Source organism: Coloeus monedula (genome assembly GCF_965178545.1).
Source record: "Coloeus monedula genome assembly, chromosome: 10".
NCBI classification, from domain to species: Eukaryota; Metazoa; Chordata; class Aves; order Passeriformes; family Corvidae; genus Coloeus; species Coloeus monedula.
In genome coordinates this window covers 1,095,261-1,122,662 of record NC_138790.1, presented here as the reverse complement: position 1 = coordinate 1,122,662, position 27,402 = coordinate 1,095,261, and the positions used below count along the sequence as shown (strand labels likewise).

The 27,402-nt window shown below is 45.0% G+C and overlaps 1 protein-coding gene across 3 annotated transcripts in view; it reads left to right on the top strand.

The window, feature by feature from the left end:
* Positions 1–27,402, top strand: part of PPP2R3A (protein phosphatase 2 regulatory subunit B''alpha) — a 56,490-nt gene that overhangs the window by 12,897 nt on the left and 16,191 nt on the right. For 2 of the 3 annotated variants that reach the window (XM_082288311.1, XM_082288310.1), the window contains exons 2-6: positions 1,528–3,967; positions 16,546–16,806; positions 19,053–19,156; positions 21,602–21,704; positions 23,460–23,534. In XM_082288311.1, the coding sequence (XP_082144437.1) occupies positions 1,985–3,967; positions 16,546–16,806; positions 19,053–19,156; positions 21,602–21,704; positions 23,460–23,534 (2,526 nt within the window). In that variant the 5' untranslated portion in view covers positions 1,528–1,984. Of the gene's footprint in view, positions 1–1,527; positions 3,968–9,469; positions 9,896–16,545; positions 16,807–19,052; positions 19,157–21,601; positions 21,705–23,459; positions 23,535–27,402 lie in introns of those variants that run through there. The other variant, XM_082288312.1, reaches the window with a different exon arrangement.

Genomic DNA, 27,402 nt, shown 5'->3' with positions numbered 1-27,402 from the left:
TCGGGAAGGGGCACACCTCATACCTCTGCTCATCCCTCGGGAGGGCCCTCCTGAGCCGGAGGGGCTTTGGGGCAGTGCCAGTGGGTGTGGAGGGGAGCAGGCCAGGACAGGAGGAGCTGAGGAGGTGCTTGGCCCACAGCTGGGATGGGCAGGTGGCAGCCTGTTCCAGAGCCCAGCATGGCAGTTAGCTCTTCATCTTGCATGCAATTGTTTCAATGCTGTATATAATCCAAAGAACAAAGTGGGAAGGGTTCTTTACCTGTGCCACTCCACATAACTGCAATGAGCAGACATGGCACATCACAAATTCCATTGAACACTCTTGAATCAGTGCTTCTCAATTAAGGCTTTAAAATATGTAAAATGTGAATATTTAGACTTGTGCTCTCCCCAGTCGATAATTACAACAGCACCAAACTCTTAGGGCACTTGCCTTGTGTGTGCTGTGTTTGTCCAGGCTCTGAGCTAAGCTGGTGGCATGGAACTGTGTGAAGGGCAGTGCTTTCATCAGGTGCAGGCCTGGCCTTTCGCAGTGCTGGATATTTACCTTTGAAGAAACCAAAATAAACCCATGCTGTGGAGTGACTTAGCTGTGTGGTATAATAATGTTTTATTAAATTGATTTCTGTTTGTACAGGAATAAAGGGTGCTCAGAATTTCACTGGGGTGTTTTAATTTGATTGTTCATGTATTAAGAAAGATGAGTCTATGTCTAAAATTCAAGACCTTTAAATCTGAGATTTCCTTTTTTTTTCATAACAAAGTTAAACAGCTTTGGGGTTTTTATCTGGTGCAGTTCTGACCATGATGATAGGAAATGCAGCTGGAAATGACTGTGCTAAGTGTAAAACACTCAACTCCTAGTTTTCGTAGGCTTAACCTTTATACAAATGTTACTATCCTCAGTGTCTACAGCAGTGGACTTACTGTATTAAATATGCTACTATTTATGGGTTGTAAGAGAAACAGTTACTCCTCCTTAAAATATATTGCTATGGTCCCAGAGACCTTGGTGAAAGGCTAATGGAAGCCAGTGTGGTCTTTACTAAAGACTGCATTCTTACAGGCATTCAGCTACTTTGCTGCAGGCTTCTTGCAGCTTTTTATAATCCAGAGAGCTTGGAAATCCTGAAAGTGTTTTTCTCTACTGCCCTTTGCTTTATCTTTAGAGCCTTGGAAAATGAAAGGCAGAAATTCACAACAGGATCAAAATGTTTTGCTCTATTAGAATTAAAGGTAATGTTCTGCTTGGTCTGGGGAGGAAGAAAAGCAAGTCTGAAAAAAATTAATGAGTGGCTAAAATAGAGCTGTTAAAATGGCAGCACACAGACAGCCTGTGTATAAATATAGGCCAGCTCCTCAGCACTGTTCTTATATGGTAGATCTGAGTGAAGGAAGAATATCAGCCTACTCTGTTCTGTGCAGGCCTGTGTGCTGGTTGTTCTGTCTGGTGCAGATGTTCAGTAGTAGACAAGGCTGCATAATACATGGCAATCATAATGACTGTCACCTTTATTTCTGTTGCAGGGACCTGTGTCACCAGTGTGAAAGAGGACTCTCCTAAGCACACTGTGGATTTTTTGTCTGTACATGCTACTGGATTATCTACCTTTTACTGACCCACCCAAAAAGAGAGAAAAGGGGTCGAACAGAACTTGTTGGCTTGTCACTTCTGCCTAGGAACTGGCTGGATTTTATGGCCTGTCTGGAAAAGCTACCTGGACCATTGGAGATGGAGCAGTTCGTGCTGCACCTCTGCTGAGCAAGGCTTTCTGCATGGAATATGAGCATCAAGGTGCCTTAAGTTATATCATATGCAGGTTGCACTGGTTGTTGTAACTGTACTGCTGAAACCACTCCAGACTTCTCCAGGGCTTTCCAAGACAGTAGCTCCTCACACAGTTTGGATGTTTCCAATTGACATTTGAATGTTTTCATCCAATCTGGTGTGGCTGTGACAAGTGAGCTTTTCCCTGTGAACTTCATGGTGAGTTTTGCAGCCTCACTTCCCAGCGTGGTCTGTGCTATGGCAGCGACCTACAGGCTGATGGTGACTTCAGTGAACTGCTACAGCAGCGTGGTGATAGAGCAGCACTCCCAGCACACTGTGCACTACTGCACAGGCTCCTGCCAGCTGCTCAAACAGGGACTCACCTGCATAGTGGCCCACCACAGTGTCTGTGCAGAGCTCAGTGTCCAAAATGCCAACCTGGACCATAAAATTCCTGTTCCTGAAAATGGTCTTGCCTTGGCTGGCAATGAGGACTATCACCAAATCCTCCCAAACAATCCAAGAATCAAGAAGGGCTCTTCAGTTCAAGCCTCCAGCAGTTTAAAAGACATTACTGGTGAGGCAATAAACCTTGCCAGTGGTAAAATAAAGGAATTCTCCTTTGAAAAGCTCAAAAACTCTTCCAGTCATGTGGCCTACAGAAAGGGAAGGAAAGTTCGGTCAGAATCTTTCAGCAGACGATCCTTTGATTTTGACCTGATTTATGGGCACTTCAACAATGATGAGAACTGCCCTCCATGTGGCTTTTTGCAGAGTCCCTCACCTGTGGAGAAATGGCAGGAGAGCAATGATGCTCCAGAAGTCACCGTGAATCCTGTGGTTCCCTTCTCCCCTCATTCCTTCCCCGAAGAAAACTTCATTACCCAGATTTTAGAAAAACACAAGCTAGATGGTTCTTCTAGTGGGGATATTAAGGTGTGCCTGGACATCTTGCTCAAGTGCTCAGAGGATCTGAAAAAGTGCACGGACATAATCAAACACTGCATCAAGAAGAAGTCTGCAGATGGCGTTGGTGGAGGGAAGAGCAGTGATCCCCTGGCTAACTCAGAGATGATATACATGAATCTGATGACAAGATTTTCCTCCTACCTGAAAAAGCTGCCTTTTGAGCTGAAGCCAGCAGGGCAGAGGGAAGCAAGTGACTGGGCAGAGCTGGTGAACTGTTTCCATGGCTTGCAGCAAACTTCCATTCCCCTGGTATTTGGTGATGAGCAGCCACCCAGGTATGAAGATATCATTCAGCTGCCATCCTCTGGTGCAGTTCCTCTCATTCTACCAGGTCAGGGTGAGGTGACAAGCACCTCCCAGTCCATCCAAACAGGTACTGTGAGCTTCACCTCCAACTCCCTGCCCGGTGTTCCTCCAGAGAGCAGTGTGAGAGCTGTGAGAGATGCTCTACCTCAGTCACCAGCCCCGAGCCCCTGCAACCGCGCGTCTGCCACCGAGGCACTGTACATCGAGGAGGAGTCTGATGGGGACAGAACAGCAGGGACAGGGAAGAAGGCAGAGCAGAAGGGGGGCTGGCAGAGCCTGGAGCACAGCTACCAGCGAGCTGCTGGTTCAGACCTTCCTGCTGATGCTAAAGCAGAGCGGGCCAGGGCGGGAGATGCTCCCAAGAAAATGGCTCCTTTAAAACCAGTGTCGGATCCTGGGTTGTGTGGTGCCCAAGCTGCTGTCCCCAAGGGAGCCCAGACATGCAGCAGGGTGGACAAGGAGGAGATAGACAAACTGCTGCTGGACTTGGAGAGCTTCTCACAGAAAATTGAGAGTACTCTGAGGGAACCCTCTCAGAAGGAGGGTGAACCTGCCTCTCTGCAGGTGTCTGGCAGGCAGGGTAGACAGGCTCTACCTCTGGCTCTTGAACCCAAAACTAAACCCACTGATCCCCCTTCTTCTTTGTCAAAAATCATGGAAACCAACGGTCATAAAATGGAAGAGGACGACAAAGCTCTTTTACTGCGTATCCTGGGAAGTATTGAGGACTTTGCCCAGGAGCTGGTGGAATTCCAGACAGGCAAGGGAAGTTTGTCCAAGGAGAGGGAAGTGATGCAAATTCTCCAGGAAACTTTAGCAACTCCTTCACAGTCCCTCCTTGCAGGGCAAGAAAGCCATGTTGGGGCTGCCTCCAGAGACTCTGTTCCAGCTTCAATTCAACAGGCCCCAGAAGTAATAAAGGTAAGAGAACCAAACTTGTGATGGGATAGTGAGTAAAACAAACATGGGAAAATGGCTGGGGGGATTGGTGGTAAATTATATCTGATGCATTGTGCTTTGAATGCTGCAGTGTGAAATAATGTGTTCAACCCAGCAGAAATGTGGCCTTTATTTAAATACAAACAAAAAAAGGAAACTGAAACCCATGAGAAAATAAAATAAGTCCTGACATGCAGTTTCACCTTTGAGCTTGATCTTTTCCTGCTGGTGCTCCTGTAGACCATTTACTTGTGGTTTAAATGGGTCCCTTATAAGAGGGGGTAGTAATAATTACTTTAATAAGTATAAATAATTACTTTATTTCTGGGACCAAGTATTGGAGTGCCTCTCAGCAGTTCAGTGAGAACTGATTCTTCCACCTCTCCCTTTCCCATCTCTGAGCAGCCTTTGTTGTCCTCCTCATCACTGGTTCCTAAAGAGAGCAATCCTCCATGGGACAAAGGACAGAATCTCAGAGGATTTAGTTTTGCTTTCCCTGTCCCCAGTGCATGGAATCATGTGGAGTCTGCATTGCTTGTATCTCAGATGAGGAGTAGGTTTTCCCAGGAAAAAGGGTCTTGAGGGGAGGCTGCTTTAGAGGGAAACCAGGGCCATCTGTTGAGTTCTCAGTGCTTTTCATTTGGTAACAACTGCCAAATTTCAAGAAAACTTGTTGCCATACTTCCAAGTAGGCAGTAACTGTAGAGAGGACTTCAATTTCCAAAATCCACCTTCCACACAGGCACTGAAAAAGTGCCCAGGTTGTAAGTGAACTTTCACAGCTTCTTCCAGTTGGAGCATAATGTGCATGTTTTCAAAACTGGCCACTTTTCCCCAAAATTTGGTGCAGTTCTGAAGGAGGGTACGTGGGGTGTGTCTGACCCTGCATGATGGTGCTGAGATCCTTTTAGACCAGGCTCTCCAAGAGTTTCTGTTGTTGCTCTGGGCAACTTTGCTTACAGAAAATGGTATTTTGATATTTCAGCAAGGGAAGAATCTTTTTCCTCAGAGAGTGTAGAATTAAACAGCTCCAAAATCTCTAAAGTAATCCCTTGTAATATCTATTCTTGTCTTGTACATTAATTTACAAAATTTTCTAACTTGTGAGCTTCAAACAAAAATGTGTTTGATGAAGTGTGATGCTGGCTTTGTGGCAGGTTTTATATAATGCTTGAAAATGGGATGCATTTATGCTGCCAAGTGGCTTCTCAGTGTGGTGCCTTGGCAGGTTGTGTTCCCCTGTTCCCACCTAGCTGTGTGTTAGTTTGCTCCCAGCCTGCCTTCTATGGACGTGCTCCACGGCTGCCAGAGCTCTGCTCTCCGTGCAGCCACACAACCCTTGCCTTGCCCAGAGCCAAAGACCCTGGGAGAGAAGGGGTGTTTTGGGGAGGCAGAGGATGTGGAGGCAGCTGGTCCCCTCAGCAGGGGGCACAAGGCACCGAGCTGCTGGCTCTGCACTTGCCCTGAGGCTTGCTGTCATTTGTGGCACAGATGTGTCCCTCTCCAGGTGTAGCATCTAGGGAATACATCCATATTGCTGGATCAGTCTGGCTGTAACTGAAGCTGCATTTGCATTCTCATTCAGAACTGCACGTGTGCCTCAATTATGCAAAGTATTTGATGTGTTTTCTTAAGGCTCATAAAACTGTTATCAAATAGCTGGGCACACATGCAGAAACCCAGAGCTCTGAGACTGATGAAAACACAGCACACCTTTTGTTTGTGAAGGTTGTGACAGATTTAATATCCCTCAAATGCTAAGCAATGAAAAAGGAGAGGGAGAATCCTTCATACCCGGCTGTTCTCTGGCTCAGCTGGCCTATCTGTGTTAAATCTGTGCTAACTTATATCAGCAACAGACTTTCTCTTTATCATAAACCCAATTATGATCCTCCACAGAGAACAATAGGATTACTTGCCTCTTTGTCTTCAAAACCCAAATATTTAGAAACTAGGAAATGAATACTCAAGAAGTCCATCAATTTTGCAGAGCACATAATAAGGTCACCACGCTTCTTTCAGGCAGGCCAGGAAGCATTGCATACTTCTAGACTGTCCAACATTTCCCATTCTGAGATCCAGTTTTCCATTGCTTATCTCTAAACCTCCCAGCTATTTGGTTTGGGATTTCCTGTTCTCTGTGCTTGTCTTAAGCTGATTTTTTAGTATGTTGGTTTTGAAAAAAATAGTTCAGAGAGAACAGTGCAGTTGCCTTTTAGAGGTCAGCAAGCCCCCCAGTACTTACTTGTATTTTTGTCTGTAGTGAGGAGGGCAATAAGGATCCTGGATGGACCAGCAGGTGTGAAGGAACTGGGGCAAACTGGGACCAGTAAGCAGTGAAGAAGGTGGAATGGGGCTGCAGAAATGCTGAGTGTTGGGGTGTGTTGGAAGGTAAAGACTGCTGCCTTTGAGTAAAATGTCATCTGCAAAGTCCTTGGAGAAGTCAGTGGTGGATATTTTTGAGCATAACATCTCTGTGTCCTTTGTCTGCCACCTGTACAGGATGGGTGATTTGACAAAGTAAATTCAGCTAATGCTTGCAGTGGTGCTCTAGTGAAAGAACCCTAGAAAAGTCTGTAAGAAACGTGGTACTTCTGTTTTCGGAATCAAATGTGAGTGGTGCAGGGCTCTGCTGCGTGTTCTGCTCACGTGTTGTATTTTAAGAGCTGTTGAATAAAGTTTGTGAATAATTTTGGGAGCAGAGGTGAGGACCAGGCTTTGATACAAAGAGACCCTTTTGGTTTTTGTCCCTCTGCTGTTGGGTATCTCCTCAAAAAGATCACTTGTGTTGTAGTGAGCCAGAGCAGTTCTGCTTCCCATTTTAGTTAAACCTAACTAACATTTTTGTTTTCTGTCATCTTAGTAAGTGGAATAGCTTAGGCTGAGGTCAGGTGGGTGATCCAACCATTTCTGGCCAGGGACCGTGGATCTGGGAGCAGAGGGTTTGTGGGGTTGATAAGGGCCCCTTTATAACCACGTTGTATCTCAGCTGGTGGAGCCCTGAGTGAAGTATCCAGAGGATGTTCCCTGTTTCCACATTTCCCCTGGGTGGGCTCTGTCTAATTCTGCCTCTCCTGAATGACTGATAGGGTGGGTGTTGCTGGGACTCTCAGAAGGTTCTTAACTCCTTGTGCCCTGAAACACCATCCCAAGGCCACACACTTTGCTTTTTTGTATCCAAATGTGTGTGTTGTGTGCTTAAACCAGGGGCCCTAAGAAGGCTCTGAGGGGAATTAACTGTTTCTGAATCATAGAAAGTCAAGGTTGACCTGGTAACTTTGTAATTCTGCCCCCTCATAATTTTGTGTGCTTCTTTGTTTTGCAAATGTAATGACATTCTAATCAAGGATCTTGTACGGGGTGAGTAAGTGTAAAAAGTGGTTTCTATAATGTCGTAGTAACTTTAACTTTGTTCTGAAATAATTGTGTGTTCTCAAAATGCATCTAAAATATAATGTAAAACTCTGGAAAATCAGCTTTCATCTTACATACGTTACAAATTGTTTTGGTCACTTATTGATAATATCTGTCATTTAAGCTATAGACACAATCTGCACTCATTTCAAACATCAGTTATTCATTACTTCTCAACACAAATAGTGGAAAACTATGGGCTTTTTTTTCTATTGGTAACAGTTATTGAAATAAAAACAAATAATAAGTGAATCTAAAGTATCTCAGAATGAAAGGCTAAGAGAGGCAATCTCTCACCTTCAACCTGGGTCACCTACAGCAAGGAAGGATTTCTGGGTTTGTGGTTTGTACAGTTGGTCTGGCTGTTGAGACCAGACTTTTCTGCTGTGGGTTTTGTCCAGTTGACTTTGAAGCTGTTGAAACAAGATTCCCTTACTGTTGATTTCTCATAGTACTGTCTATTTATATCTTTATTTATACTCACCTTGTGTGTTTTGAGGATAGGAGGTACCATGCTAGAAACCTGCTATTCCAAAACATTGAAATACAGACACGCTGAGCCTTGCCTCTGGATTACTTGTGTTTTTCAGGTTATCAGTGAAAATCCCCCAGACTTCTGAGATCCTTTGTGACTTGTTAATTTGTGCATGAAAAGTACATGGCTGTGCTGGTTTTTCTTAAGTAGGAACTAGTGGCTGCCAGATTAGTGTGTCTCTTTAATGCATACGTCTGTCAGAGGTCTCTGTAGTTGGTCTGGATGCAGCTGGAGGTCAGGGAGGTTCCTTGGGCTTCATTTCCTCTGCAGGCTGTAAGCAGAACATGAAGTAATTCATCACTTGCCACAGATGATTTACAATAAATCACCTCCTGACATGCTGCTGCCCGAGATGTGCAGCAACCCCAGTACAATGGAGCTTCATGGGCTCTTTAAGTGTTGCCTTAATGTTTAGAAAAAAATTGTCAGAGTCAGAAAAAACAAATTTGTTCCAAATGTTTTGCATATGGATCAGTGTATCCTTTATTTGGTGGCAGTTCCACTTTAAACATTCCTACCTGCCTTTTTCTTTTTTTTTTCATCCCCATCCTCTTTGTGCCACTCTGTTAGGCTTTGTACTCATTTGGGCTTCATATTAACTTGGGGCTTTCTACAGGAACCCAGGAAAAGACATCAGAGGCACATGTCCAATAAAAACTTTCTGTTGTGAGGCTCACTGAGACCTTTGCATTTCAATGCAATACCTTGATGAGAGCAAGCCCTGGTAGCTAGAAATTGGGTTTTTTTCTGTGTTACTGAACCCTAGACGTGTCTCAGGTTTTACAGTCAAGTAGGGGAAGCACCCCATGGGACTCTGTTCATTTTTTGTGGGAAGAATTGGATGTAGGCCTTTGTTCAGCACCATTCTCATGATAAGAGAGGGAGACCACACTTCTAACAAGCCTAGACAAAGTTAGAGCAAGGGTTTGAAGTCTGCTTGCTCCAAGTTGTGCAGAGAAGTAGTAGACTATTTTCCCCTGAGAATTGCTTTGCCTTTGCCTTGTGAGAGTTACGGGGAAAGTGAATAACAAGAATGATACATTTTGATGTCTTAATGAAACTGTTTTCTTAAGAGCGGCTGGTGAATGACTGGGCTTATTATCCAAGATCATCCTTATGTGCTTGCTTGGCATTAAAGGAACTAGATGATTTGCTTTTTCCAGCAAGAAGGAAAAAATTGTTTTTTGAAAATTACAGCCTTCAGTGGAGAGTGGGAACTAATGCTGCTCCTCTGCTTCATCACCTCGGCAGCAGGGACCTCAAACCACTGCCATCCCACAGGCAGGGCCCTTGGCTGAGCCTGGTTTAACTCTAGCTGAGCCTGACTGACCCAGGGGTGCCCCTCTGGTCTGAGCACTGGAGCACACAAAGTAGGAACTATTGGGGAAGATGGTATATTTAGCCACTTCTGCAGGGCATCTAATTTTAGAGCTCTTGGTAGTGGTGGTGGGTGCTTCCTTTCCCATGTCACCCCTGGCCTATTACAAGCCAAGGACAGATTGTCTGTCATGTAGCCAGCAGGGAAATAGATTCACTTGTAGATCATGTTTCTCAATTAAAGTATTACAAGAAGGCAGAAGATCCTGGTGGTACTGAAAGACACTTTGAATATTGGTTAAAATAGGGAACTCTGGCTTCAGGAGTGAGATAAAATCGCTAGATGTTGTCCTTGTGAAGAGAGAGAAGACATAATATGTTGAAGCCATTTGCCATTTTTTGCCTGTAAAAAATCAAAACCAAGAAAGCAACGTGCTGGTCTTGACGTGGTCTCCTACAGAGTGCCCGTGCCCCTTCTGGAAAGGCCAACATCTGCTTAGGAGCTGCCCAGGATGATGATCACGGAGAGTTCTCTGCGGAGGGACCCAGACCTGGGAGGGGAGCTAGCTTTCCTTGCCAAGGGCTGTGACTTTGTTCTTCCATCTCGATTCAAGAGGCGGCTCAAGTCCTTCCAGCAGGCCCAGGTTTGGATGCTTGGCATTTCTTTATCTTTTTCTTTGTATTTTTTTATTGGATCAGAGGATCAATCTGTGTCCCCTCTAGGCGTGTCTATTTGCAGAAAGTTATTTGCAGCTAGATACCAGCAGGTTTAAAAATAAACCTTCCAGGCTTAGATTGCAGAGTTAAAATGTCTTTGTAAACAAGGGGGAAAATTAACAGCAAGGGCAGTGATTTAATAATGGGGAGAAGTAGTGTAAGACTTAAGTATTTTCTGTGAGGTTTTTTGTGTGATTGCTCTGAATGTTTGTTGTTGCATGTGGAAGAACCACAACGTTCTGCTGTCAGCTGTACAAATCTGTGTGGACCAGCCTACCTGGCTTGGCTTTTATGATTTTACCATCCCAAGGTGCTGTTTCCTAGCCTCTCTGGGCTGTGGCTGAAGGAATCATTTAGTCTGGAAAAGACCCTGAAGATCGCAGAGGTGTAGCCAAAGAGATGGCAATTGTACTGCAGCTGTATGCATTTGGTAAATCCCAGCTGCTGTACTCGCTCTCTGGAACTACTGACAAAAGACTGGAGTAATCTGTGCTAGGACACCAAATGGACATGTGATCACTCCAGATTTAGAGGGTTCACGATATGCTGAAATCAGCCCATCTTGAGCTTTATCTGTATTTAAGTAATGGGTGACCTAGTGAGGGAGTTAAGAAGTTGAAATTAGGAGCAGTGCAGCTGTTTCCTAAGAAACAGCATTAAAATTGCTCCAAAGCATATTGTGGCACATTTTTTCATGCGTTCTGGTGACAGGTTAAAGTACATCTCAGAGGTTAATCTCTGGAACGTGTGTTTTTCACTCCCCGGGGGAGGATTGGATGAGGTAATAATGTGCAGTAATGGCTTGGGCGGGGCCGAGCCGCTTGGAGAGACTGTGAGGAACCACAGCACGGCTAAATTCCCTTTCCAGAGTTAGTCTGATCACTAAGGACATAACCGGGGTAGGGTTTGCAGGGAGGGGTGGGACCTCTGGGCAGAACAGCTGGAAAAATGGACAAGGCTTTGGTCCACGAGCCCTCTGCCTGGTCTGAAGCAGGAACACTTTCACTGCTGAATGCCTTGGGAATGACTGCTCTGGGGCTGCTGGTCCAAGGCAAGTGAAATACTGCAGTGGCCACTTGCAGTATTCAAAAAAGATGGTCTTTTCCTCTTCTTTTTCTTCTTTTCTTGCTACCTCCTCACCGTGTGTCACCCTTCTCTTGCCCTGGGCCCCACAGGCTCTTTCTGTGAGCTGGCTTAATTCATAACACAGTAGAATATCATCCAGCAACACAGCCAAGTCTGTTTGCTGCCTTTCCAAGTGGGTTAAATCGGTTCCCAGAGTGACAATTGACCTCTGGGGCTGGAGGGCAGGGATGGGAGTTCTCCCACGTGGCAGCAGTGAGGTGTAGTTAAATGTTGTGCCTTGTGGGGCTATACCTGGGGCTTGGGATGAGCTGAGAGTAGAGGTAACTGGGCTCAGTAAGAAAACAAAAGTGCTGGCAGGTGAAAAGGTGGTAAGGTGGTGATAGGGAGCAGAAAGGTGAATGAGGGGTGCTTTGTGGAACGCACAGATGTTGGCCAGGAAGGCGGGGGAGGAGAAGGGTGTTGGTAAACCCCTATCTCAAGAGCTGGAAATTCAAGTTCTTGTGCTTATCCTTTGCAGGACTGTTTATGGAAAGATCAGAGAGCCTCCCATAGCAGCATTGGGAGGAAGGGAGGTCTCTAATCCAACATCTCACTTGTAGGAATACTATGTCTAACACTGGGTTACATCAGCACTGGCTTTCCCCAAGGATAGAGATTTCCCCAAGCCCCTCTTGGTGACCTCTCACAGGCTGTACTACCCTCAGTATCCTCCAGCCTAACCCTCCCAAGCTGCAGTTTGGTTTCATTGTCACTGTAACTGCACTTCCAAGAGCTGCAGGCTGTGTTTAGCCCATCCCTTGGCTTCCCTTTCCCTGGCCAGCTGGGGCCAGCCCTCCATGTCTCCTGCTGCCTGATCCTGATCCCAGCTTTCTGATTTCCCTCCTTTACATCTCTGCCTGGTCTCTCCCCGTCTTTTCTGAAGTGAAGGCCCAAAACTGATCCCAGGAACCCTGATGCAGCCTCACTAGTGTCAGACAGAGAGATAACAACTTCCCGTGTTTTCCTTGCCTTACTCCTAAGACAGTCCAGGACATCATTTGTCTTATCTGTATTCAGCCCTCGCTGCAGGCTTGTGCTCAGCCCATGTGCACCGTCCCCTCCACAGCCTTTTCTGCAGAGCTATTGCTCAGCCAGTGGGTTCCCAGGCTGAACTGGTGCTGAGGGCTGTGTCCAAGATCCATAGGCACACTTGTCAGTGGAGGCGTGTGAGGCCTGTGTTTGCGAAACTCAACTGGATAAGGCCATGAGGAACTTGATCCAACCTTACAATTAGCACTGTGTCTACTCCCACCTAAATCCTTTTGGGTTTCTGAGTTGCTTAGGTAGAGTTTGTTTTCATTTTTGTTTTGCTGTGGTTGGACTTTGTTTCTGTTGCTGAGTTTATGTTTCCTAGAAGAAAATATTCTCTCCAGAAATGCATTTTCTCATAGCTCTGTGATGCTTGGAGCCATGTGCAGATGAGCCTTTGTTCTTGCTGTCCTTAGAAATGGGTAAGAAAGAGGCAGCAGGAAGGTTCATTGATGAGAAAGGAAGAGAAAGTCTCAGGCGAGAGATACAAACCAGTTGTGGAGAACTGATGAGCTTTGAGGATGGCTTATGTCCAGGTACCATCAGACTTCAGGAAGGCAGGAACTATGAAAAATGAAAGGAGACATTAAGTCAGCACTGTGGACTGCAAGAACCCAGGCTAAGTCACTGTACCCTAGAAAAGAGGATTACAGTATCCTGTTTGGAAATAAAGCAAGAAACTGGTAAATATATTATCTAGGACCCTGTTGGAACCTGGGACCAGAAGGAAGGAGTAGAAGGAATTTGAGCACTTGATAGGAGACTGCTTCCTTCCATGGAGTTTTCTTCTGGGACTGGCACATCCCTGGGAGACAGGCTGGCATGGCAGAGGTTTAGTCAGTGCTTTGTTTGTGTAGCTACAATGAGGCTGTAGTTCTGTCTGGTTTATTTATAACACAGATGTCACTATTTTTGTCTGCCCATAAATAAGTGGTATGGCTGGCAAAAGGTGATACAGTAGATGGACAGATTTTAGTCAGGGTAAATTGCACAGTGCTACAGAGTGGCATTTAAAAATGGCCTTTAATCTCACCTTTCTCTTGAGCAAAAAAGAAAAAAAAAGTTTATCTGTTAATTATTGGCAACAAAGCTAAAAGATTTATTAGAGTATTTGTCATTTCCTTTCTTAGTTGTCCTGTCTGAACGTGCACATCCTTGTTGGAGAAGTGTGTTCTGCTAGGCAAACAGCAGTTAAGGCTAATTTTTTGTAATAAGAAACTGTTTATTTCCAAGGAATTTCCACAGAATTTCCCCTCATACCACTTTCTTAAATTTTTCACAAAAAGTTGTAATTAACTTCTTCTTGTCCCCATAGTGGTTTGCATCTGGGTATACCCATCCCAGAGTATTGATTTGTAAGGTTGTTCTAGGGAACAGACTCCTCAGGGACTAGTTGCTGCTTGTTTTTTTCTCTTTGTGTCATAACCAGCTCATTTCTTATATGAGAAAGAAGAAGACAAAGTTCAAAAATTGTATTTCTATTCTTGAGGCAGAATGTGAAAAGCAGCTATCCCTGAGCAATGCTTGCTCCGAGTTTGGCTTGGACTGAGCAGGAGCGAGTGAGTCAGACTTACTGGGAAGGTCAGCTGGGAACCTGTGTCCAAGCTGGCTCCCTCCTTCAAAGCCTGGCAGAATTCCCTGTACTTCTTCTATAGGTGTCTGACCTTCTGGTTTGTGTGGTGGTTGTGGATCAGGAAATTCGTATCTCCTCTATAGTTCTGACTTGTGTGAGCTGGTACCAAGCATTGCTGGCTCTGGGAGTACCTGGAGGCAGAGGAGTTGCTCAGGTTTTCAGGAGGTGGAGGCCTGGGCAGAGGGGGTGAGCTGTGTTCCAGCATGGTCAGATCAGGCCGTGTGCCGTGTCAGGATGTGTGGAACATGCAGAAGGGAAGGGAAATGGCCCAGTGCTGTTGTGCTCTACTTGGGGACCTCTCTTCACCTTCCAAGAAAACAAAAATACAATTTTATCGTTCCCTTGTACTGTAACGGAAGGGGATATATTGTTACAGTGAAGAGTCAGTGTCCTTTGAAAGAACATCTTGGTTTGTGGAACTTTTTGTTAAGTTTGAGTCATTTCTCTTCGTTCCTCCCAGTGCTGGCAGCTGGGAATGCCTTCGTATCCTGAAGAGATTAGGGAGCAATCAACCTGTTTGTGAGAAGTGGCCTTCAAGCAATCTGCTGTGAAGTCCTATTATAGAAGTCAAGTGGCTGCAGTTGGCACCTCGACGTCAGTTCCAGCTTTGCATTGTTTGTATGAATATGGTGCTGTGAGAGACCGGCAGGGACTTCCCCTCTGCTGGGATCCAGAAAGGGAAAACTGGGTCCTGGCTGGGCAGGCAGGCAGGGCGAGGGCAGATGGTAAAAGTGGAAGTGGTGATCTGTGTGATCCCTGAGCTGGGGCCAGGTGCTCCCTCCCCATACACATTCACTTGGTCTGGGCTTTGCTTTTGGTGCTCCACTGAGGAAAGGGCAGCAGGAAACTGGGAGAAGGATTGTCTTTTATTTAACCCAGTGAACTGTGCCCCCATAGTGAGTGTCCAGCTCCCCCCAGCTTAACCTCTGCCACCACCTCAGGTCACCTGCATTGCCCTAGTGCAGGACAGAGTGACCAGGGCTGATGCTCACCATCCTCCAGCCTGCGTGAGCCCCAGGAACTCCCTGAGCCTCAGAGCTGGCCCCCTCTGAGCTCCAGCATCACTCAGGAGCAGACACGAAGATGTGCAGGTTTGAGTAGGAACAGTCAAGGAGGACAGGAGGGAGAACAGACGGTGGTGATCAGGCTGGCTTTCCAAAGGTTCAGAGCTGTTCAGACTCTGAATACTGGTATTGATGGAAATATTGAAGGCTGACAATGATCTCTGGCTTTTCCTGTGTAGTAAGACAGAGAAGAAGACAACTTGAAGAACCCCAAGCTCCAGGTTAATGTGTTCTGTACAGAGCAGTTAAGGACAAAAGTGTGTTCTGGCTGGTGTCTGCCGCTGCTCCTGCTCCTGAAATGGGACAGCATTTGGGAGAAGAAAGAGGTCCTCCCATTTAAAGAAAGAGCCATGAAGCAGGGGAGTGAAGAGGAGGAAAATCCTTCTCTCTCTTCTTTTGTGCGTCTCTGATGAGTGGGTTATAAAGTATTATAAGCTGCAGATAAAAGCAGTGCTTAAAGAAGCTTTTACAATTCTCACTTCTTTACCTTATTGAAAGCAAATCTGTGGTTCGTTGGGGGATTCAGTATGTGTTAAGAAAAAAGCTCCAAGTTTCTAGAAAATAATAAAGCAAAGTCAGTTCATCGTATACATTCTTCTGCATTTAGTGGACTCAGACTTGGCTGCTTTATCCTAAAACCATTTTGTTTTGAAACAGTTAGAATAAACAAACTGAAAGTTGCAGCTGCATTTACTTGACTGTTGCCTTCTGAGCCTTATCACATATGTTGCTACATTAATAACAACTCTTGCATTGGAACCATTGTGCAGTGGCAAAGCCTGTTGCCTTTTCCCAGGAAGGAGTGTCGCCATGGGGGAGCAGGGAATTCCTCATCTCTCTGCATTCCAGCTGCTGATTTTGCAGCTTATACTGTAGTTACTTATCAAAGTTTAAAAAACTTTCCCTCCCATGTCTGAAAAATTCCCCGGCTTAGGATCTCATTGTGTACTTAAATACAAATGCTGCCTGTGATGTAGAGCTAGAAATAGAGATCCAGTGGGGATCACCATATCAGCCATAGGCTCGTTACAGACAGGAGAGCAGTGAGGAAAAGACATCATGAGAGTGCCTCATGACATTCTGCTGGTTGCTCCTAATTCCTGATGGAAAAACTGATTTACCAGTGCTTAGTACCTTTGGCAAAATCAGGTCTGGGACTGTTTAAGTTGGGCCCTGAATAAAAGGCTTGCTGAAATTGAGAAGGAAGTCTTGAAAATCTTTTCTTAATTTATCTGTGAAGCAGTGCTTTGGCAAAACTAATTATGTTCCCAAGGGATAGAAAATGTCCTTGTTTGAATGTAAGCTTGCTTATACTTGAGGCAAGCCATTTGTGTGGGTGGGTGCTCTGGTTCCAAGGGGAAACTAAAGAGCAGATACTTGGCTGTTCATGGCACAGAATGACAAGACCAAGACCAGCAGGAGAAGAAATAGCATTGTCCTTGTCTGTGGTATCGCTGAGTTGCAGAGTGTGTTCTCCTGTGACTCAATAGGAAGTCTTAATCCACAGCTACATATGTAGAATGCTCAGAAATGGCATATCCTAAATTTGCACTGGTTCATAATGCAGAAATTTTAATTGCCTATTTAAGATGTATTTCTATCCCCGTGCCATAATGTAATTGTTGGCAGGCATTAATTTTCTCCTAATCACTGGAAACACAAACTATTTTTTCCTGCTCTGTGTACCATGCTGTTAAAATGTGTTTGTTATTCATTGTATTTTCAGGTTCAAAGTAAACAAGAGAAGAAGGCAGGAACTTCATCCCCAGCCCCCTTGCAGCCCGTGGTTAGCCCTTGCACTCCTCTGCCTGTGAAGAAAGCCACCAGCAGTACCCCTGTGCCCATAAACATTCCACGTTTCTACTTCCCTAAAGGACTCCCAAATGTCTGCACTAACCATGAAGAAATCATTGCCAGGATTGAAGAGGCCTTTACAGAGTTTGAAGATGAGAAAGCAAACATCTGTGAAATGGGGAAAATTGCTAAGGTAAACACTGATGGTCTTGGAGGTCTTTTCTAACCTTGATTCCATTCTTTAGGTTTTCTATTTTGGGAGAGATACTTTGTATTAGTTTCAGTCTAACTCACAGCTGTTGTAGGGGGTAAAAAAGAACCATTATCCTTTTCATCTGAAGTTTTTTGTTTAGATTTAGATTTAGATAATAGTAAACAAAAATGAGCTTAGTTTGCTGGTTGTCACGTCAGATGTGTTTGTTCTTGCTTTGATTTATGAAAGAGTTCTTTAAGATTTCTTAGCAAATACAAATTGCATTTTTGTTTTTCTGTTCCTTCATATTTCTGCCCAGATTGAGAAACTCAGAGGCAGAAACTTGTCTGCCTCTGTGGCTTCAGGTAGTGCCAGCTGCCCTTTTTGTGATTTTGGAGCTGTCCTACAGCTGTAGCTGTAGCTAGCCTGAGCTGTTGGTACTGTTGCAGTGTTGTGTGAGGAAGCAGCTTCCAGCCTCCAACTCCCTGGATGTGGAAGGGGGAAATGCCCAGTCAGCCCCCAGCCCCTGAGCTATGCACATTCAGTATCCACAAGGCAGGTGGTACAGCTGGTGATGAGTTCTGCCTTCAGGGGACAGCACACAGCACTTGTGCAGGAGCACACTGCAGATGGTCCCTTCTATTTCCCTCTCCTTCAGCTGCAGTTTGCAGTGCTGCTGATCTAAACCCAGCATTTGTCAGACACGTCCTGGATGTTCAGCTTGCCCTGAATGCATCTCTGGCTCTGTAAACTGAGCAGTGATGCTCTCTTCAAGAGCAGCACTTGTTTTCCAAGAAGGAAGGGTTTCCTGAAAGGAGGGATGAGGTTGGTTTTGTTTGTTTTTAGAGGAATCCAGTCACATTATTTGTAAGCCTGCTCTGAAAATACAAATAGGAAATCTTTGTTGCTTGATCAAAACATGTTTGAACAGGGAAAAGCAGGAGGGTGGTGCAGAAGAGACCTCTGCCTTTCCACCTGGTCTCTACATGGATGTGCTCCTTGCCACTTAGTTATTGTAAGGCTGGGTTCTGTTCCATGGGGTTGTTGACAATGGTGCCATTTGGGGCTCTGAAATAAGTGCTTCAAAACCAGCTGCACAAAGAAAGCAACAACAAAAAATAAACGTCATTCTTTCCTCAGAGGAGCCAAACACCTGTGGAAGCACTGTTGCCTGATATAGAAATGGATAAATCCAAAAGCAGTTCTTGAGCTGATTAAGATTCCCAAAGAAAGCTGCTGGCCTGGACAAGAAGCTGAGAATGGACTTGCAGGATAGTCCTGCTTAATAGAAGTGAAAGAGGCTTTGTGGCAGAAATGATGCCTCAACTGCTTCTTCAAAATATTCCTGCTTCCATTTGCTGTAACATCCTTATTGCTTGGATCTGGCTTGAGTTAGCTGTGCTCCCTCCAAGGCCAGTGTTTTGTGGCTATTCTGGTAACTTGTCTGGAGTCAGGACAGTGGCTGGAAAGGTCTTTGTGGTAAAGAGAAGGTGCTTGACAGTGTGAGAAGCTGAATGTTTGACACCATTTCCAAGCCTGCTTTGCCAAGGCCTTAGAGAGTCCTCAATGCCAGAGTTTTCATGGATTGCCATTGAGAGCCAGCAGCCTCTGCAGAGTCTGGTTCAAAAGTGCTGGTCAGGGAGTCCTTTGGCTGGAATCAATCTCTTTCCATGTGTGCTTTCATTTTTGTGCTTGCCTGCTGAGATCTTGCAGTGTTGGAAATAATGGACTGTGCTGGGTGGAAGGCACTGCACTGAAAATTGCAGGATGGGATTTACTTCACCTTTAGGCATTTACTCATTAATTGACTGTAATTAGACTTGTGGTTCCCTTGCTGCCAGTGAGAAGTCATCCCATACAGAGGATGGGCCCTCCTCTTTCAGGGTGGGTGGGGAGGCAGCTGGTGTGTGTGTCCTTCTGGAAGGAGGTGCACTTCACTCCACTTTGTAAGGAATTCTGGTAAACAGTTCAGTTGAAGACAAAGCTTAAGAACTTGAGTAGTCCAGATCCTTTTCCTAGCCTGAGATGAGTGTTTCTCAGCCACTTGAAAAGGCACATGACAAAGTAGAAAGTTACATGTGAATTCTCAACCTTGGCATGCAGTAAATGGCACACAGGTGAGTCAGAAAGCCATTACCACTTTATTTTGCTTATGTAAAGTCTCAGTGGTGAATCTGGTGTGTAGACAAGCATGTTCCTCTTGGGACTGCTTTTGTATTCCTCCTTGTCCTGGTTTTTTCTTACAGATCTGTGGCTGCCCACTCTACTGGAAAGCGCCTCTGTTCAGTGCGTCGGGGGGAGAGAGGACAGGCCGTGTCTCTGTGCACTCCTTTGTGTCCATGTGGAGAAAGTGAGTATAGCAAATGCAAAACTCTTTCTGGAAAAAGAGATCAGCCTGCCATACAAGTCTTTTTTTTTTTTTTTTTTTTTTTTCCCCACTAGGCTTTTCATCAGCTTAAGTTTTTTTCCCCCAAAACTCTCTGAACACTTGTTTCCATGTGACATCCACAAACTTGGAAGTAATTGTATAGATAGGAAGAAATTTTGAGTTAGTTGGTGCATAAAATATATTTACAAGCTCCCCAGAAACATCAGCTATTTTGAGATAGCTGGTAGACATCTGTGGATTTGGGGTGTATTTGTGCCCAGCCTTGTTGCTGCTACACTGGTGCACTAAGCAAGTGCCATTTGGGAACTGGGAGAGGAGTGTGTGGTAGTGTTAGAGGACAGAAAGAGGAATGTGGAATAAAGCATCATCACACTACTGGATACTGTGGGAGCTTTAATAGTTACCACCTTCCCCAGGCAAGCTGTGGAATTCACCTGTGGAGTTTGACAGTCACTTCCACACACTGTGGAAATGGAGAGCTCTGTATAGATGCATTGTGCTTGGAGTCAGCTCTGACATGGAGCAGACTTGTTCTCTTGCCTAATTTTTTTCCCTCCAGGGCAGTTCAGGCTTTAAGTCTACTTTGTGAAACACCTGAACAGCATCTCCATCTCCTCTCCAGAGAGAGTTCTAATTTTTTACTTAATGGTTGCTCTTCAGATTCTTGACGTAGCCTTTAACCCTGAATTCCCAAAGTATTTCCTGTGATGATGTTGTCAAAACAGCTTCTAGTTACCCTGGCAAAATTAGAAAAATGTTAGGGGTGACTGTGATCTCTAAGTTTGTCTTGACACAGACAATATATTTTCCTTCCTTAGGTTCCTCCAATTACTCCTAATTAATCCCTCATGTATGATACCACATCTTCATTTCTCTGATTTTCACATCGTTCAGATATTTGCAGACTGTGGTCATGTCCCACTTCTGTATCCTTTTAACCACCTCATTTCCAAGCCAAGCTTTGTATGCTTCTCTCACTTAATTGCTCTTTTAGAAAGATATTATTTTTTTATCCCCTCCTCTTCCCGTCTGACAGTTACAAAATCTTTTCTGGAAAGCTAAAAGACAGAAAAATGTAGTATTCCTGGTGAAGTTTGACTGCAGCTATGTGAACACAGGTGTAACTTTAAACCACGTATCTTTAGTTGCTGAAGCCTATTTTCAAGCTTCTCAATAGATGACTGACTTCTCAAAATGCCACATGCTCACTGCTCATCACGTCTATAGGAATTGCTCAATATAAAACACTTCTGAATGTCAGATCTTTTAGTTTGTGGCTAAAACAGGGCTTTGGAATTCATCTTTATGTGCCAGATTTTTTTAAGCTAAAACATTAGCACCTCTTTCTGCAGCTGCTTTAGAATATATCTGTTAATTGACAATTACCATGATAGGAATGTGCAGCCAACAGGATTGCTAAATCTTTTTTTGCTTATTTAAAAGAACCCTTTTTTGTGAAGTCTGCCTGTCTAGAGTGACGAGGCCAGAACCAGCAGGAAACAAGTTAGTGTGATCTCTGTAGGAGAACTACAGCCAGTTCAGTACTATGTTCATACACCTTCAGGAGAGGAAAGTGATGAATAATCACTCACAGTAAATAATTACAGTGCATTTGTATTTTCACAGTTATTGAAGAAAACAGTGTAGTTTTCTGAGTTTCCCTAATACTGTGTGAACAATGTGGTGTTTGCTATATCCAGACGCTGTGTTCTGTTACCAGTGTTTGCTGAATGCCATGGAGTTCCTCTCATTGGAGTTTCTCTGGAGTGAATCACATAAGTGTGATACCTTCAGGCAGTGCAGTATTTTGTGGGAGAAGACAGAGACAAGAACTGTTGTGTCAAATGCACACTGTTAACCAAAGGGGACTGAGTTTGCACACTGCTCCAAATACTCAGTCCTACTAATGCTCTCATTAGGCTGTTCTCTATGGCTGTGGTGCACAGCTCCAGATGGGCCATAATTAACAAGGGATGCCCTTTTTCCTTCTGAGAAGTGATTGTTCTGGGTGAATATTCAGTCCCTGTAGTTTGGCAATCTCCCCAAATATTGCAGTGTAGTGAAGGGTTACACTGGAGAACACATCCTGTGGCATCCCATTGGGCTGGTGCAGTTCACTTGGAGTGAGCCTGGAGCATTGGCAAGAGTCAGGTTACTTACTCTGATTCCACAGCTGCTTAGTAAGAAACCTGCTTTACCCACAGCAGTGTTAACCTGGAAAAAATCCTTTCTGGGTGCCCTGGTGCAGCTGAAAGACCTTGAAGGAAGTGCTGGTAGCCTGAGGTCAGCTATTGCATGATTCCCAGGGCGGGTGAATTGTGCTGTAAGGCCCCTTGTGACCCTCCCGGGGCTCCTGGCAGGCTGGGAGGTGCAAAGGGCTGGGAGTAACTCTCGCCTCTCTCACAGAATCCTGCGGAACTGCCACGATGATGCCTCCAGGTTCACTTCCCTTCTGGCAAAGCCTGGCTGTGACTGCCTACAACAGGAGGACTTCATCCCGCTGCTCCAGGTACTGCCACAGCTCCCCAGGGAGGGTGGGCACAGAGCTGCATTCACCTGGCACCTTCTTTATTTCCATGGCATTAAATGTTTACCAAGGACGAGCAGACCTTTGGTTTGAACAGCACCTGGGAGGGGTTCATTTTGGAGTGAAATAGAAATGAGCTTTTTAAGTGCTTAAGTGCCAAACCAGCTGCAAATCCTGCTAAAGGCACTGAGGACTGGTCTCTTGTCAGGATTCATATTTATCAGTGCCTGGTAACCAGGCTGGAATTTGCCCCATTTCTCTATGTGGATATTGGGAAAAATGCTTGTTGCTGTTACAGTCAAGCACAACATAAAAGCTTACTGGAAAAGTTGTAAAAGTTGCTTGGCAAGACAGTTATAATTGAGTTTGTCTAGCCAGACTACCAGATACAGTATCACATGGAAATCTTGGCATTTCTGCACTTCCAGTTGTTCTGTATATGCCTCTAAACCTGCTAGTGCACAAATCCCACTGCTTTTTTTTTTTCCCTAATATTCAGGCTAAATCTGCTCATCCTCATTTCATGTCTTTCTTTCCCTTTCATTAATTTTTAACAAAGTATCATTGTTTTAATTATTTGTGGCCATATTGGCAGCCTCTGGATAGCATTAGGGCTTCTCTATAGTGTCTATAAATCAGGTCCATCTGCTCCTCTGGTCAGCTGTTGTACTTTTTCTGATATTTTCCACACATCCCTGGATTTCTCACACTGTGTTGCCCTCTGGGCAAAACCTCTGTGGAGATGCTGCTTTGGGGAAAGATTTTGGGGGAAAAGTGTCTGCACTGGGTGTTTATGTCTCTCAAACAGAACAAGGGCTGTGATGGGTAAATTTTCTCATGTTGTTCATCTCTTCTCCACTGGGCACGCTGCCTTTCCTGGTGGATTGCAGCTCTGCTCTTTAGCTCCTGTTGCAATCCAAGGCGTGCACAGTCCTGTCTGTCAGTCAGCTAGAGATCAGCAAAATTACCCTGATTTACGCCGCCATCTGAGACATCCTGTTACACTGCCCAAGATTTGGGCATATCACACCCCTAAGGGCACCATGGCATGGAACAGGCACAGCAGAACTTGGAACACCTTTAAAGGGTAGAGGAGTCAGACATGGAGAAATTACACAGGCATTGATTCATACAGGATCTGAACTGGTTCATTCAGGATCTGAGCAGTTTCTCCATGGATGTGATCATGCAGATTTGGCATTGTTGAGCCAGTGTTGACTTACAAAAAGCTGGTCTTGAGAAAGAGGCATCTCCACAGGTAGTCCAAGTGAATTTTAGAAAAGCACTAATCGTTATCTGTAAGCATTCTGAGGCTCACAGCTTTCATTGGACAGGGAAGGAGACTTTCTCAAGGAATGTTTATTTCTGACACCTAGTTCTAACAAATGTTATTACATTCAATGAATGGAGGAAAACAAAAATCTTGGAGAGGAGATAGTTGCATGGTCAATCAATTAATTTTTGTCTCATTCAATGGAAATGAGTTTTCATCTACTCACTAACTCTCTTCCTTTGTTTTTCTGTCCTTAAGTAAATCAAACTGGCCCACCAGGTGCGTATTGCCCAGCAAATGCATTCTATTACAATAATAGAAGGTTCACTTGATAGATTAAAAGATTTCAGTTTTATTGTTAATGCTGCAAATAATTTCAAGAGTAAGTGAAAGTAAGCCCAGTAACTTCTAAGCATTAAAAGGAGAAGAAAATCGATTTCATTTCATTTTCTCTTACCTTGCAGGATGTGGTGGAAACACATCCTGGCCTCACGTTCCTGAAGGATGCTCCGGAGTTCCATTCCCGGTATATTACAACGGTAGGCTGCCTGTTTGATCCCCTGTGATGCCACTGCCTCCCTTTGGGATCTGTCACTGTTCCCACCAGCAAATCCTTCAGTTAGTTAAAAATACAGGTGTTTTTAATATTACTGGCCATGAGGTACTTTAACAACTGCTTCCAAAGGAAAAAATAATCTGCTCGTTTGTGCAAGGGGTTATTCAAAAGGTTAATAATGATTGTTTCTGGTCTTAAGCAAATCTATAAAAACATCTTTTTTGGCCTGATGAATGGAAAAGAAGTTCTTTGGTCTTTGAGAGCTGCTGAGTCACCCTGAATTGTGCTGGGCTGCTGAGACATGGAAGGCTGCCTGTTTGAAGGTTTCTGTCACTGAGGCTTGGAGAATCCGTGACTGTTCCTTGGCACAAAGTGCCCCTTGCCCCCAGGGATCTGCTGTCCAACCATCCTCTTGCCAGGATGTCTGTCCCCAGGCGTTTGTGACTGGGTTTGTGGCTGGGGTTTGCTCATAGCTTTGTTCCAGCTCTGCAGTCAGCACTTAGGCTGGTGCTTTACCTGACTCTGTTTGTACTTTTTTTAAGCCTCGAGCTTGGCTCATGTTGGGTGTGAATCTGGATAAAAGGTATAAATGTTGGGAAGTTTATCTCTGCAGCAGTAACAAATTCAAATAATGACAGACCTGGTGGGAGCTGTATCCCAACAGGGTTCAGGGCCCAAAGTTTGTCCTGTTTGCTTGCCAGGGCCTGCCTGGAGCTGCACCACACATGGCAGCTGGGAGGCTGCTGGCACACACAGGCTTGTTCCTTTCCTGAAAGGAGCAGGTGGCACAAAGACACTTCTTCAGGACAAACCCTGAACTGTCACACTAATGAAAATGTATAATGAGAATCCATTCTGAATGTTTTAGATGCACTTGATCATGACAGCGAGCAGCAGTATATAATCAACATGTTTAGTCCCTGTGGAGCAAGACAACTTAAACATTAAGCCAGAACAGGTATAGGAATGGTCAGGGAATTATGGAGGCATGTGAATGGGTGAGTGTGGAAAGTGCCTGTGGCAAGTGCACCCTGGTACTTGGTGTTTCAAGTGCATGAAGGGGTGAGACTGAAAGGTTTAAGGTCACACTAAGGTTGGCTTCTGACTGCAGTATCCACGGGTCAGTGCCATGTGTGGTTGCCCTGGCTGCTGACAAAGGCAATTCTCTGCATCTGCCTTTATGGGTTCCTCTTAAGTCACACACTTGTATTTTTCAGGCAAGAAACAAATGTCTTTGTTGAGTAATCCCTCACATGGTCACCCTTGCTGCCCTTTCTGGACTCAGCAGGGGCACTGCACAGTGTGGCTGAGACCAGCTGGGTGAAGCTGAGCTTCCACTTCCAGATAACTGAAGTGCAGGCTGCTGCTAAAGGGCAGCACCTTTTCCTTCCTCTCTCCTTTTCCACCACTTCCCTGGTGCCTGGGCTCAGTGCTGTGTCATCAAAGCAGTCACAGAACCAGATTCTCATAAGTACACGAAGCTCCTCAGTGCTTCTTGATCCTGCTGGTATGTCTGCTGTACTTTCCTGCTGCAGTGAGAGCCTTTGGGCACCCTTACTGGCACTGCTGGGATAGAGGTGGATTCCAAGGCTTGCTCCAAAGGCAGCAGGGAATGGTGGTGCCTGTAGCTGAGGAGAGGGCTGGGAAGCAGCACACTTGACAAAGGTGAGCTGTCCTTCAGCACTGCTCTGGGGATCTGTGCCAACAGCAGAATCGCCTGGGCTGAAGCAGGGTCAGCACCTGGGGAGGCAGGAGGCCACTGGGCAGCCTGTGCCCATCTGGAAGAGCAGCACTTGGTCCTCTGCAGCAGTGGCTCTGCTTTGTGATAGCAGGAGTTCCTATTGCTCACCTCTCCTTTCACAGACGGTTTGGCACGTCCCTCTTTAAGGTTACAAAGTCCAGTATTTCCACCAGGAGGTAATGAAGGAAACAGCTTTGTCCTTGGATTTTGAGACCACTTGGATCATTTTCATTGCTTCAAGGTAGAGTGCCTTATACCACCTTACAGAGCCAGAATGCTGCATTTGCTGCCACACAAGAATTACAGTTCATGTTTGTGTTACAGACAAGGGCCGTAAGGACAGGTGGCTTTGTGTTCATTGCTGGGTACAGCATCACTTGGCTGAAATCTCCTGGGGAGTGACCGCCCAGTCTAGGATGGGTAAGATGTGTATGCACCTTTCAGTTCTTATTGCCACTCCAGCACCTTTTAAAGGGGCCTTTTGGACACAACAGGCTGGAATTTTATCTGTATCCTATCTGTTTTATTGGCCACTGTATTACTAAACCAGTTGTGTTTGTTTCAACAGAGACAACTCCTGAAGCTGGTGAAGATGATGCAGAACATCACAGAATATCCTGTTGCATTTGTTGTAAAGCTTTAGTGTGACTTCTACCCAAATGTTCAAGCCAGGCTCAGAGTTAGCAGTGCATGCTGCTCTTGGAAAGCTGTGAGCTAAACACAATTTAAAGATTAAAGCTTGTGGAAGTGCTTCAGCTTGCACAGTAGCTCCAATGCAAATGTGTAAGGGGACAACAGCCACGGGGTTAATAAAGGTTCCTGTTTTGTCCAGAAATGGTATTGCTTTTGTTCTTCTGTGGGAAGACTGGGGAAAGGTCTGGAACTGATCCATGAATGGTTTGGGCCTGGAGGTCAATTATATGAGGATAATGGGCAAGTAGAAAGAGGCTTCTCCTTCCAAAGGCTAACTAAGAATTTGACTCTATGATCCTTGTGCCCTCTTCCAGCTCAGGATGTTCTGTGCATCTGTGGTTATGTAGTGAACTCAGAAAAATGAAGCCAGTTATGGCTTAAGTGACAGGTGTGACTTGCACGCTGCAGATCATCTGTGGCTGGGTATCAGGGTAATGATGCTCTAGGATGCTTCCCAAATGCTTTTTTTGACAGCTTGGTGTTTACAAACTGGAAAAGAAAGAGAAGTACTGAGATTTTATAGTGAGATATATATTATGTACTCTCCACTGAAACCAGACCATTATTTGAATAATAAAGCCTGCACTGAGTGACTGGACACGGTAAGAGATATGACAAGAGATCCCATTTTACCTCTGAATGGCTTATTTTTACAGATAGGTGAGGAGGGAGTAGACAGGACATCTTTATCAATGTGGTCTGGTAGATGAACAGTTTAGGTGTTGCAAATGGGAATAGTTTGTTGTCTTTTATTACCCTGCAGGCAGAGGAAAAGAAGAATTACTGATATGGGCTCCTGTTTCTGATTCTTGGGATTGCTGTTTCTGAGTCCTTGGAATGGTGTGAACACCCTGTACTTTTAAGAGTTGGTACAAAGTTGTCAGGTGTGATAATGGGTGTTGTGTGAGGTGAGACACACTCCAGTCTCTGAGCTCTTGTGCAGTGTGGAAGAAAAAGCCAAGGTCCAGAAACAGAGTCCAGAATGGCAGTGGCTGCCAGAGGCATGAGAGAGGAAACAAACATTATGCTTAAGACCAGAAAGGATCATTGTAATTACCTAGTCTGACCTCTTGTGCTACACAGGCCACAGAGCATTGCTCAGTGATTGCTACAGTTAGGATAGGTCTGGTTTTTGGTTTGTTTTTAATTAAAGTGACACCCAGCTTTAGAAGGACATCCACCTCTTAGGCCTGGAGTGATGAAGGGCCTGCAGTGTTACCAACAGTTGTCATGTTCAGCTAAGTTGAATCTATTAATTCTCTCTCTTCAGGGTACATTTGAATCCTCTCATCATTCTCGTTGCTCGCAGAGTTGTGTGTGCCATCAGCAGTTACTGTCTCACTGTGTATCCCAAAGCAGACTGTTGGGAGCAATCTCCTACTTGGTTCTGGATCTGTTCTGGACTAAGAACCAGCAC